This window comes from Trichogramma pretiosum, unplaced genomic scaffold (genome assembly GCF_000599845.2).
Source record: "Trichogramma pretiosum strain Unisexual culture from Peru unplaced genomic scaffold, Tpre_2.0 scaffold52, whole genome shotgun sequence".
In the NCBI taxonomy this organism is placed as follows: Eukaryota; Metazoa; Arthropoda; class Insecta; order Hymenoptera; family Trichogrammatidae; genus Trichogramma; species Trichogramma pretiosum.
The window spans coordinates 1,208,678-1,222,406 of record NW_019641695.1 but is presented as its reverse complement, the minus strand read 5'-3'; the positions used below and the strand labels follow the sequence as shown (position 1 = coordinate 1,222,406).

Genomic DNA, 13,729 nt, shown 5'->3' with positions numbered 1-13,729 from the left:
AATCTAGTGACCCATTGAGCCGTTAACACGTCGACACTCGGATCTTTTGAGCCTTTGTATCGCTGATTTGAAAATTGATTAAAGTGGAGCAAACGTAAGGCAGTAGGAGTGCTTTCGTAGCCACCTTTGTTTACGGAAGAAGAAGTTAAATGCAGCTATAGCCAAACACGAGCCAAGGCTCGTATAAAGCAAAGGTCGCGATTTACTGCGAGACAGCCAGGGAAAATAAGCAAGAAATTAAAAGGGTGCAGCCTGCAGTGTATATAACGAACGGAGTTGGCGGTTGCAGAGGATAGTAAACTCGTTGATTATTAGGTGGGGTTAATGATAAAACGATACGGATCGCGCAAAAACGTAATGGCCAAACGTCTTGTTTGCAGAAACCAGCGCGAGCGATGACGCGATACGATGATATGCGACCCGTAGAAAAATTTCATCAAAGTCTATGATAAAAGCTTGGCACGCGAAGCAATCAAAGTCGCGCGAAGGACGAACTTTTGGTTTCGTGACCGACGAAAGTTTATAAACGCCGCAATTGCACGTGCGAGGGAAAACGATAGTTTCTCACTGCGTAGCTGTGTGCGGCTTAGTTATTATGTAGACTCCTGAAATAGATGCAATTGAACTTGAAACTATTGCACGAAGACGAATCGGTAAAAAACTCGAACGTGCCGAAAGATGTTGAGTGCGGGGGAAAGCGATACGACTCGAAGCCCCACAGGTTTGTTCGATAAGGGCCCCGTAACAGTATTCGCTAATCTGCGCATCGGCTAGGCTGCGCTCGAGGGACCGCGCAGTGGATCGTCGGCTTCGATCCGAAGGCGTGCGCACAGCAGCTCGCATATAACGCGTATGCGATTGGCCTGCATGCACCTGCACGAGATCCGGCTCGAGTTACCTCAATTCTCTCGTTTTGTCCGTAGACAAAACTTGCTACTCGACGAATTCTCCGAGCTCTCGAGGCTCGGCATTAGTCTGTAGAGCGCAAAATGATTCGTGATCGAACATTACGCAATTTTCACCGGCTCGAATAAGTCTTCAAAGAGCAGTATATATATATAAGCGATATACTCTCGAGCGTTAACGTTACATCCTTGACCATAGGCAAATGGAGCCTCGATCGACTTATACGTAAGATCGCGCGTAGTACGCGAGTCCGAACTATTCGCTCTTGTGGGCGTCGCTCGCTATGTCTATTGAGAAACTACAATCTTATACATGCACCGTCCGGTATCGTGTCTTTGTCGACGGGGGTAAAATGCGCAACGAATATAGTTGCTAAAATAAACATCAAAAGTGTCCACAAGTATACTCACGTTATCGGCTACTTTGCTATTGGCAATGACACGTGACACGTCGGCTTGTTCATTAATGCCGTTCATCTTCTCCTTTGCACACGGGCGATTATTACGTATACGCACATAAACACACACAAACACACACACTTTTTAAACTTATATTTTTAAACTTTCACCCGTGTGATATCATTGCGTCGAGCGTCGGAGATCGTCCCGTGTAGCCGTGTTTCTGCACACGAGCTTAGATGCGTTGCGATCTGTGCGCGCTATATGCTGATAACCCTGGGTGTGCTTTGTTTACGATATACTCATTTTTTTTTCTTCATCGATTTCTCCGCGCACGAAGGCTGTTTTTTTCGCGCATCGCGGATCCTTTCGATTTACACGAAAAAAAATGCTCGCGCGTTGCCTTTCTTCTATATCACCTGATAATTTTTCGCTCGGACTCTTGCCAATTGCATATCTCGGTCTATACCTGGTCTAAAATCGTTAATTATCATCTGCAAACTCGCAGACGATCGTGTCTAACTCATTGCCGTGATTATGCATAGACAAATGTTGAAGTTTGTAGCGAAACTGAAAAGTCGTAACAAATCACTATGTAATTTCTGCCCGGCGTACCGCATTCGTGGAATGCCTTTTCAGTCAACACGTAGATTTCGAGCGAACGCGTACACATGTAAGACGCGGTGTATGGACTGTCTATGTGTGCTCGAGCCCTGAATTAGACAGTTGTAAGTCTATGCCCTTTTTAAAACTTGAAAATATAAGAAAAACAATTAGAAAGGGATTTTTTCCATTAAATACTTCCGATCGGCTCAAAGTGTCGGCGGCATCGATCGGCGTCCTCGATTGGGGCAGGCTCGAGAGGCCGGGCAAGGTCGATTTTCTCTCTATTCAATCCACACAATTAGCTTCACTCGCGACACTAGTTCCGCTGTTCATTTTTTCTCTTTTTTTTCACTAAAGCTAGCCAAGTGCAATGAATAAAAATTCGGCACTACTTGGGTCTCCTGCAGGGAGGCGTTAGTTACACCGTCACGCAGCGCCGACACTTTTGGCAATAAGATAGGATGATCGGCGAGCCGTTGTTGGTCTATAGATCGAGGCAGTCGAATACAATGAGCTACGGCGCGCTCGATGCGTATATGCACATAGGTATATAGCTGCCAAAAAAGGTAAGAAAGCGACTGCGCGCGTCCGTGTCGCATCGAAGGCTACGCGTAACGCGCGGTAGGTACGCGCGGCGGCATGTGCACACTATAACTAACCGCCCAAGCTGGAAAGCGACACTGTATGCGTCGCGAGCTCGTCGCTCCGTCTCGGCTCTCCGACGACTCGGACCGCTCCGAGTTGCGACCACGCGCGCACGCCACACCGAGCCTGCACGCCGCGGCACGCGTATACGAGTGCAGACTTTTAGGCAGTCGCGCCACAGCCACGAGGCAGACAACGATCCACGTCCGATGCTTTTTTGCGCTATATACACTTGTAATGAGCCATTGTGTCGGATGGACGCTTGACTACTCTCGGTCCTATCACTCGAAGGACGAGCGAACGATTCGCGACTCACGGCAGAGATGACTTTGCGATCGTGTGTCGATTCGTCGACGATCAACGAGCTAGGCAGCGGCTTTTATGCGCGGAATAACTCGTTGACTAATGAGTTGCCTCGAATACAAAGTTTGTATATACTATGTAAAAACGAACATACGTCTCGATGAGTCATGCACCGACGCTCACCGAAACGTCAACTGCGGACTTGTCAGCCGCGGCCACGTTCGAATTTCGCGCGATTCTTCAAAAGAGCGAGCTTTCACCTTTTCCGCGCATACCGAGAAAATCGACAAAGTCGAGACTATGACATAAAAATTGCCAAAAAAAGACAAGATTGGCAAGTAGCCTAAACGGCCTAAACCCGAGCTAATACCATTAGCTTCGGAATCAGAGTTTGTAACTTGCACTCATCCATACACGTGCATATTATATCACACGCAAAACGACAAATACAAGTGTGCAGCCTGCGCGTGTGCGCCTCGATCGTAGTTTCAATGCTCGATGCTTCCTATGGCTGGGTATTGCTCGTCTGTGCACAAAGCCCCGAGTGTGTGAGTTTGTGCGAGTTTGCGCTCGAATCGATGATCGTCAGAACTCGGACTGGCTGCTACTGCTGCAGCGAGCAATGATGAACGTATACAGCTCGACAACTCCGACGTCCCCCTCGGCCGAAAAAACACACACATATAACATGCTCGTACCAAGTACGTGTGTATAATGCGCGTACTGACTTCTGTGTATGAATGTATGTGCGTGTGCGTCGCGCGAATCGTCCCCGACACCTATACATACATGTTCATTGCTCGCGCGCTACGATACGTACCTATACGAGTGTGTTATGCTCGTCAGTACGTCACGAGTCATGAACTGACCCTCTGAGCGTGTGCGTATTTTGTGCATCCGTGTGTGTGCTCGCAACTGCTCCGAGCCTGTGCCGTCGGTAAAGTTCCATTAAAAATTCGCTTCTCGCAGCGTCGCACGCACACACTTACACACGCGCACGCTCGCCCCAGCGCTGCCTGCAGCTGACTACTACAAATCTAGCATACTCACACATACACACCATCGGGCCATCAGAAGACGAGTCGAATCCGAGAAGATGAGGTTTACTCGCTGCGAGTTTGCCTCGATTTTTCAACATCCTCTCTCGCGTCTGTGATTGTCCTCGAGTGTGCAGAGTTTGAATCACCAGCTGCCGCTCGCTATTCGCAAGTGCAGTGCTAGTGTAGGCATATATACAAAGAAATAGGTATGATGGCCGGGCCTGATGCATGTTTTTCCTTTCTCTCTCTCTTTCTCTAACTCGCTATCTCACTTTGCCCATCGCGTACTCCGATTGTTTTGACAAAAAGTTGACTCGTTCGCAGCATTGTCCTGTGCAAAAAAACCTAATAAACATTTTTTTCTTGGTTAAATCGAGTGTTGTGCGTGCTCTGTTTTGTTTGCTGGTTGGCTGAACCAACTGACACTTGGTTTTCTCTCAATAATGCCAATGCGACTCCGATTTGTGCCAATTCCGTATGTGTGTACGCACGCATGTAAGTTTGCTGCATTGTGTAAACAAGACGAATATTTTACTCGAAAGTGTCCGTTTTCCTGTACCGTGATGTTCTCTGTGATTAACATTTTATTGGCTAATAGTTCCCTATAATTGATACTGTCAGCGATAACACATAAAATTGCTTGCTTAAGCTTCTACTAGTCAAATTAGTTGAATAAAAATATATATTAGTATTTAACTTGCTGTAAATGCTAGTTTTATCTGTCAAAAATGGTTTTTTATATCAAAATCCTGGAAAGACTATGTGAATCACAAAAATTTTCATTCTAATATTTGTTGAAAATTAATCTCTAGTTTTTGATCCAACTTTAAAATTTATCAAAAGTTTGTTTCTTTCTAGGTAAAACAGTGAATGAATAATTGAACATAAGAAATTTGGTCTCATAAGAACTCAATATCTTCATGGAAGTTCTTCGACTTAGTAAGATTTTATGTTTAACTCAGAATAGGACTTTGATTAGTCCATTTTCTTATGTACGTTTTAATGGAGCACCAAGAACATGATAGATCTGAAGACATATAGAAAAATATACCTAGTAAAGACATGTCAGGAGTTTGGTTGGTGTAAAATGATACAAGTAGATTTAACACCATCAGTTATTATCTCACTAACTGTATGTAAATAATTATATAAAATAAATTGTATAAACTATTACAATTATGAATAAAAAATCATCAAACGGAGGGACAAGAATGAACAACTTGCATAATTCAAGAGCAAAATTAAAAACAATCAATGGCAACCATAAAGTATGAAATAATCTAACATATAACAATTTTTCATACATTATTTAATAAATAACATTTATTCTTTATTTTTCAGTTACCTAATACTAATGGTGGGTACAAGCCAAATGAGATGTTTACAACTGAATTTGAAATAAATGAAACACCACATAGTGCACGGACGCTACTGACCAAAGGTTATGTGCAAGATGAAATCAATTCCTTTTCGGGTAATTTTCTTTACATTATGCAATTTAACAACTGTCAAATTAATTTGACTTAAATTTTAAATAATTTGTAGGTGCGACAGTATCTACGCGAGGGCGATTCATGACAGAACAGGAAAAAATTCGCTGTCCCCATGAACGTCCTCTTTACTTATTTATTCAGGGTCACTCAAAGCAAAACGTGGATTGTATGTAAAAATGATAAATTAAATAAGTATTACTTACATCAGTTGAATAATTCCACTTAAAATTGAAATTTTTATTGCAGTGGCTTTACAAAAAATTAATGATATCATCAAGACTGAACAAAGAAGTTCTGTAAATAGACCTAGTCGATTTACAAATTTACCTCCACCGTTGATGAGCTTGCAATCTGGAGTTCCAACAGTAGTAAGGCTACTCTATGATAAAACTTACAGTTATGTGGTAAATGTATAAATGTTATAATAATATAATCTTTCTAACTTTTAAAATAGGAAAAACTCTGTATTGGTATTGAAAATGCACCTCAAGGATTCGACTTACGAGGACGCATAATTGGAGCAGATGGCGCTAATTTGTTATATATTCGAGGAGAAACCGGTGCTACTGTAACTTTAAGGGGAAGAGGCTCACAATTTGTAGATCCTGGTATGGGAACAGAGTCACCCGAGCCTCTTCATTTATGTATAGAGTGAGTGTATGATAGGTTTCAAATTTTAAAAGGTTATTTCTTATTTTTATTTGATAATCAATTTTTCAGACATCCAAATCCCTTAGCGCTGCAAAGTGCAAAACAATTGGCAATAAATTTGATTCAAACTATACAATCAGAACTGCAGTCTTATATTCAACAGCAACCTCCTCCAGTTCAATCGCAAGTTATTCAACAGACACAGTTACAACAAATTCAGCCTGGTAAACCTTTCTTTAAATTATAATTATACAAATAAATATACAATGAAACTTGAATGAATATTTTACAGCTCAATTTCAAACGGTGAATATAGGTGCTCTAGCTCAGCCAAATGTTGTAACAATTCATCAAGGTATTTAACAAAACTGTTTTTATTTTAGGTCCATCATATTTTGATTGTACTTATATAACTTTTTTTTAGAATTAACTCAACATCCACGAAGTAGTGTTGTCACGATACCAGCTACGATTCTCACTGCAACTGTTGCTGCACCGGTACCAGGTCAACTACCTTCAACTGGAGTTCATGTCTCAGCTCCAGGGCCAATCCCACCTCCTGTTTCTATGGCTGAACCAGCTCAAGTATGCACAAATGTTGTAAATCTTTATTATTCAATAGTCAAATTCAATATGTTTTCAAATTGAAGGTTCAGTTAATAGCTCAGCCACCACCAGGCATTAATCAAGTACAATATCAGATACATCCAGGTCAGCCAATGTCAATACAAAGCATGCCTCCTCCTCCACCACCAGGCTCTCAAAATTCAGCTCAACCAATGACACAAATGTACGTGGTTAGCCAACCACCACCACAGACTACATTTGTTAGCAGTTGTGCACCTATCAATGGAGCAGTATCTTATGTGTACACTCAAACCAGGCCAACTACACCGTCTCAAAGTATCATAGAAACGGTTAATGTTAATTTGCAGCAGCCACCCCCTGCTGGTAAATAAAAAATTTAATTTTTCAAAGATTATAAGTCATTTCATTTTGTGTTAAAAATGAATCAAATTTTTTTTGTTATAGGTACAATAAATATAAGTCAACCTGCTGCACCTCCTTCATTATTGCATCTTCAATTTCCACCGCGTTTCCCCACTAATCAACCGCCTCCGCCGATATCTCAAACGTATCAAATTCAATATCAACCAGTACAAACTTCGGTTGCCCAAGCACCAACGCAATTCATTATTCATGGCGAACATAATGGACCACCACCTACACAAAATCATGAGCAACCTCCGCCACAGCACTTAGGAGCTCCATTTGAGGGTCAACACCCACCACAAATGCACATGCATCCGCCACCTCCGCCCTCATCTCAGGGCTACATAGTGTCGACGACGCAATCTCTTCAAGATAGAGGTCCTCCACCACAGCAACCTATGCCACAGTCAGTTACAGAAATGCAGCATCCGCCTGATGGCGCAGTTGATTCAGGGATGCCTCCTCAACCAGTTCCTCCACCTCAAATGGTTCCTCCTCCATCTGTCAGTCAAATGCCACATTCCATGAGTATTATAACTAGTGTTCCACCACCATCTCATCCCCCTCCTCAAGCAGCACCATGGTTATATCAAGGACAACCAATGTCACAACCTCCACCACAAGCGCAAATGCCAGTGCGTATTTTATTAAAATAGTTGAGTTGAAAATTTAAAAAAAAAATAACAAATATTTTTATGCTTCATAGGTTCCGATGCCTCCTCCTAATGTGACACACCACAATATTCCACCTCCTGAGATGCAACAACCACCACCACCTCAGATGCAATATCATCCTCAGCAAGTACATTATCAGAATAATCAGATGCAGTCGCAAGTGCATTTTCCTCCCCGTCCACCTCCACATTTTGAACCAAATGCAGAACTGACGGAACACCACAAAAATCAAGGTGTGAAAAGAAGATTTTCTGAAGTAGATGGTGGACCTGTAAGCATACTCGAAAAATGTTTTTATGAAAATGTTCAAATAACTTGATTTGACTAATGAAAATATGTATATATTTATTTTAGGATTCAATGATGCATCAACTCAATAGACCTCCAACGCAACGGCATGGCACTGGGTAAGCTGAAAATTTTTTTCAACTGATATAATTAGAATAAATATTAATTAGGTAAAAAAATTAAATTATTAACTATACAAAATTCATTTTATATTTCTATACTAACTTATATATTTAAGATAACATCCACATACCAATCCTATTTTTATAGAATAATCTTTACCGTTCTACTAAACCCTCCTTAGTTAAATTAAAGAATTTTCCATTATTTTGAATTGTTTCCTTTTAATCAAAACAGAAAACTTCTTGTCGAAATATAGATATAAAATTTGAAATTTGAAAAATAAAAAAATTTTACTTTTATGAATCCTATGTTATCAATATTTTCAATATTCATACTATTGCGAAAAAAAATGAAAAGTGAAGTGTGTATTTTTAAGATTTTTATTTTTTATAATTTTTTTATGTAAAAGCACTTTATTAATTCATCACATTTTCATTATTCATTTTTATCACCCAGCAAAGTAGTATCTCTGCTTTCTGATTGTTTTTTTTTTAAATTGACTAAAAATTTGAGCATAAATAAGTAACAATATTGTTGACTAGTCAGGTATGTGACCATACTTTTTAATAAGAAATTTTATTTCTAACTTATCAAAAGCATTATGTTATCCATAATTACATGTTTCATCGAAATATGATTTAATGTACATCAACTAACAAAATTAGTTGAAAAACAAAAAATCTTTTTGAAATGAAGATATTAGTCAGGCTGCCCCTAAAAATATAGAAAGTAATTAAAAATTAAGATTCAATAAACTATTATTTATGTATCTGCAATTATATAAAACAATAATTTTTTATGAAGTGAATTCAAATGAACAAAATGAATTTGAAGGTTTCTTGTGACTTATATGATTGCAAATACATCTACTTATCATTTTGATATTTTCAGAGCTCTTGAAGATTAATGAAAAGAGAGTCCTATTAAAGAAAAATAAATTGAGTGCCAATTTTCCGTACCTTAAAATCGTTAAATTAAATCAATTAAGAATGAATCAGCTTGGAATTTATGTGAATAACAATCTACAAAAATTAATAAAAGTCGAATTTTTTTTCAACTTTTTATTCAAATTCATATAATATAAATTTTGAATAATCTAAAACATAATTTTTTAAATAGATAGAATAAAATAAACTTGTGAAGTTTTATAGAAAAATAAATCGTTTTAGTAGCAATATTTTTATCTCATATAATGAGAATATTTGCTTTAAAATATCAAAATTCAAAAATTCAAGCTGGTTTTTCAGTTTTCATATTAAATTATAGCAATAACAAATATTTAATTGTTGATGATTTTATCAAGTAATCTTTTTTAAAAATTACTGGTCAAATTCATGATCAAAATATTAAACATGAAATCTTTTCCATTTCCCAAAAGGTTTTCTTTAAATATCAACAGTAACTAAATTAACTGTAAATTAGAGAATTAGAGAACTGATAAATCTGAAAGTTTTTCATGAAATTTTCAATTCATTTTTAAAAATAAAAAAACGTTACAATTTCAAAATAAGTATAAAAAAAAGGAAAAACATGCATTGGCACATAAACACCCGCGCTAATGAGAGTCTGTGACTCCCTTGTTCAAGCAGAGAAGCTGAACAGCAGCAGCAACATCAACAACAGGCACAACAGCAGCAGCAACAACACATGATGCATGGGCCACCAGGAGGCGCAGGAGCAAACCATCAAGCGGGCGAGCGCCCAGGAGGCAAGCAGCAACTGCTTATGCCACCGCCCTATGCAGGTCTGTAGCATTCATCGCCCTGTGATGTGCAAACACACAATAATGACATTTTTAGGCCAATGGTGATGAGGATTAGGATGAATTCATGTGACGCAATATATAACACCTTCAGAGCAGTTTTATCATACATTTTTTTCATTTTAATATTATACATATTTTAACTGTTTTTTGTTTTCTATATTCATAATATTATTATCAAACTAAATTTATTTAAGTTTTGAATAAGATGAATTTTTCGTATTAAATATTAAAAGAACTAAATTTAAGCCCATTTCACTTAGTGTTTATTTTAACAGCTGCTGGCGCACCATGGATATCTAATGGTCTTAAATCAACATTTTTAAATGACTATTAAGTTTTTCATAGAGTTAGAATATTTTAAAAAATTTTTAATAATTTCAGATTTAACAATTTAAAAGTTTTAGATGCAAGTATTTTTTGAAGCTTGAAAACTATTCTATCTTTAACATAAGATAACATTATCTATTTAAACAATATATTTCTCATGCAATACTATGCAGCAACTCCAACTTCCAGTGAGTCATTCTCAACTGTTGGTTTGTAGATATTGAAGCCGATCAACACGTCAAAGGAACATCAGGATCCACTGGAACTATATTGTTTGTTATGAGTAGATTTGTTCGGCACACGTTTTTATTCAATACAATCTAGTTTGCTTTTAGCTTTGCCTTTCCATATTGAAGCGCATCGACCAAATATTATGCAAAAAAGAATGGGAGATTTTCGTTGTTACGATTTTTCTACAGTTTTGCAGTCGACGATGACGATAGACCTTATTCGAGCTACATTTCCGAAAGCAGTTTTTCATTTGTCTCGATTACATTTTCGCTGATTTCCAAATTTACCTATTTCCCATATAATTTGTTTTTTTTTGGACGTCATTGTTATTAGATAACTGTTATAATATTTTCCCAGCAGAGTTTACATCTGTGCTATCTAGATGTTCGTTATTTTTCATAATTCTCAATGTTTACTTTTTTGTTGTATTTGTAAAAGCTAAAAATTATTTCTTTTCTAAAACACTTGCATAAAAAAATTTTTAAATTTCGTTTCATTTAGCTATAAAAACTGAAATAAAATACCTTATAGTTTACACCTGATATTGAAGTATACATGCAGAAGACGTAACCAGTTGGGATATATGCTGTGCACGTTAATACCAACGTAGCTTTCTTAGATAAATAATTCTACAAATTTCACAAAACGTCTTTATAGATGTGATTTCGAAATTAAAATTTGATCCGTTTCTAATTTTTTGTTCATATCTTTCACAGGTGATAGACGCAACATCTCAGGACAACCCTTTACCGATCATAATTCTGGTAAGAATTTTACAAATATAATAAATATTACTTTTCTCAAAGGGTTCTGAGGGCGGGTAGTGAAGATTATTTTATTGATTATGATTTTTTTTTAACTCAGGCTGTGAACAACCGATAAACGGTGAACTCGAACAACAGCGCAATATAGGTCCTCCACCACCTCAACCGCAGCAGCAACAGTCACCTCAACAGCAGCAAGGCCCGCTGCCACCGAATTCTCACGCATTAGGTATACCTCCTGGCGCACAAACACCTTGGCAGGCTCATTTCGCACGATTTCCTCCGAATAGACCGCCTCCTATGCCTCGTGATGGAGAATCGCATCATGTACCGTTCCATGGTGCTCCACCACCACAAATTAATCTACCGCCACCTCAGCTTAGACTCGTACCTGGTATGTTCATGTCTAATGATGAACTTTTATTCAATATGATTACTCATGATTTTTTTTAATCTTTGTTGCAGGATCTGATGATAATCGGTCGCAAGGTCAAAACATATTACCAACCGATCACACACCAACCAGTGAATATGGAAGTGCAGGATCTCATCCCTACGGTAAACGGTCGGCTTCGGCCATTGCATTGGTACAGTCGATTTGCAATCCTCCTCCACCTCCACCATCGCCTCCGACTTATACTCAATCACGACATCCGCGTGGACCGCAGATGCATCGATTCCGACTTCCTCATCATCATCAGCAACAACAGCATCACCATCACCACCAGCAAACTGCGCAAGGTGTATCGCCACCTTGGATGAATTGAATAGATCGATCAGTCCAAGGGCGTATAGATGCAAACCGATGAGTTGGTTTTGTTAAAATAATGATTTATTTTATTTTATTTTATTCTAAAGTTTGTCACGATTGAGCTTGTTGCTCCTACATAAATTAATCCACTAAGCTAAATTGATTTTTACTTTTTGTAGTTAATGATGTGGAGCTAAAAATATCGGAAAAGATTTAAATTTACCATTTAAAAAATTTTTTTTGAAAATTTACATTTTCTAGCAAAGTTTTTGACTTCAATTAAGGCATTCAAAAAATCTGAAAACAAGTATGAAATTTCATCTTTCTTTTCGAGTATTACTTGCACAGAAAAAATTCATTGTAAATAAACTGTGGTTCGCTGATACTTAATGAACTAATGTAAATATAAATTATTTTTTCTAAATATTAGAGTAATTTGAGAACATGGTTGAATGCATGCTCATGTGAAAGTTTAACTTCATAGAAAAATTGACTATTATGAATTTACACGTCTACTGAATGAAAAGACTAATGCATTTTTTTCAAATATTATATGATTATGAGTGATTTTTTGCATAGCAAAAAAAAATTAATTTTCATTCTTTATTTTGGTTGTTAAAATTTTATTTTGTAAATTAACATATCGTTCTCTCGAAAAAATAAATTAACGCAAAACTAAATGCCCATGCTAGTGAATGTAATAATTATAATTAATAATAAGATGAATCGTGAGTCTTAATGATTTTCTTCATGATAAACAGTTGAAAAATGTAACGACGTGCGCGCCAAACTAATACTCCTTTTGAGTTTTAATTTGTTCTGCGCAATTACATAAGTCCTACATCAAGTTGATGAATATTAAGCGTACCTTTTAATATTTTTTTAAATATAATTTGTAAATAAATAAGTTAAAGGATGTAAAATTACTAGTATAGAGGCTTGAATATTAACTTCACATGAAATCAACTTTCTCCAATTTTCTTTCATATTAGTGATATTCGTTAAAAAAAAATGAAAATCTAAAGTAGAATGAAAATTGATTTTTCAAACTTATGTGATATACACATAATCATAAATAATTAAGAAAAATAGCTCAGCGTACTTTATTCAATAGTTTATATTAGTTACTGAACATTAAATTTAGTCAAAAAGTATATATCAAAATCTTTGCATGATTTTGCGTTACTTTACATGCGATGCGTAAAATATTGAAATGTGTGAGAGGATGTAGTTCTAATACTGCATTGTTAATACACAGTTGAATTTTTATATTCAACAATTAATTAGTAATATATATTTTGTACATATAGATAAGATTGTGGTTGAATATTTGCAATAATCAATTTAATACGTTGCCATTGAGTGATCAAGAAGAAAGTTGAGGGATAAACTTACGACGATTCTATGAATTCGTTTAAATTTATAAATCGCTGACTTTGTAGATAAATATTTTATGCTATGCGATTGTAATTTAAGAAAGTCATACTTTGTACATAAAACGTTATAGATTTTAAGTTACAAAATGAATTATTCGAGCAAGAAATAAACTAAGAGTCAGGTATATACATGAATCACAGTGACGACGTTCATTTCTCAATGTTGAACATTTTCTCAGTGTGCTAGAACTCACGTCGCAGACACACTTCCACACCCGACCGAGGACTTAGATATAGCATGTTGGAAACGTATTTTCAGCATATTATCTATTTATAAATGCGTTGTTATCGAATTGTATTTTATATTTCAATTAGCGAAAAAAAAATAAAATTA

The 13,729-nt window shown here is 37.0% G+C and overlaps 2 protein-coding genes across 4 annotated transcripts in view; one reads left to right on the top strand and one right to left on the bottom strand.

The window, feature by feature from the left end:
* LOC106658020 (four and a half LIM domains protein 2) overlaps positions 1 to 1,528 on the bottom strand; it is a 61,287-nt gene extending 59,759 nt beyond the window's left edge. Inside the window, exon 1 of the mRNA XM_023462022.1 lies at positions 1,317 to 1,528. Within this exon, the coding sequence (XP_023317790.1) occupies positions 1,317 to 1,382 (66 nt within the window). The 5' untranslated portion in view covers positions 1,383 to 1,528. The remainder of the gene's footprint in view (positions 1 to 1,316) is intronic.
* A 2,162-nt stretch (positions 1,529 to 3,690) lies between these two features.
* On the top strand, positions 3,691 to 13,530 carry LOC106650748 (trithorax group protein osa-like). Of its 3 annotated transcripts, none has more exons than XM_023462015.1 (17): positions 3,691 to 4,104; positions 4,757 to 5,166; positions 5,240 to 5,372; positions 5,444 to 5,557; positions 5,638 to 5,759; positions 5,846 to 6,042; positions 6,112 to 6,266; positions 6,335 to 6,397; positions 6,467 to 6,627; positions 6,693 to 6,993; positions 7,075 to 7,670; positions 7,742 to 7,981; positions 8,065 to 8,117; positions 9,711 to 9,865; positions 11,161 to 11,208; positions 11,309 to 11,602; positions 11,674 to 13,530. In XM_023462015.1, exons 2-17 carry the CDS (start codon positions 5,077 to 5,079, stop codon positions 11,973 to 11,975), a joined length of 3,024 nt encoding a protein of 1,007 aa, XP_023317783.1. In that variant the 5' UTR covers positions 3,691 to 4,104; positions 4,757 to 5,076; the 3' UTR covers positions 11,976 to 13,530. The 3 variants fall into 3 exon arrangements, with proteins under 3 accessions (XP_023317783.1, XP_014224433.1, XP_023317782.1); XM_014368947.2 differs by having other exon boundaries at positions 9,708 to 9,865; XM_023462014.1 differs by lacking the exon at positions 3,691 to 4,104 and adding an exon at positions 4,143 to 4,393 and having other exon boundaries at positions 9,708 to 9,865.
* The last annotated feature ends 199 nt before the right edge of the window (positions 13,531 to 13,729 follow it).

Coding starts and splice junctions, on each gene's coding strand:
- LOC106650748 (XM_014368947.2), top strand. CDS start 5,077: ATGAATAAAAAATCATCAAACGGAGGGACAAGAATGAACAACTTGCAT. Junction 6,994..7,074: donor GCAGCAGCCACCCCCTGCTG/GTAAATAAAAAA, acceptor TTTTTGTTATAG/GTACAATAAATATAAGTCAA. Junction 8,118..9,707: donor ACGCAACGGCATGGCACTGG/GTAAGCTGAAAA, acceptor CCCTTGTTCAAG/CAGAGAAGCTGAACAGCAGC.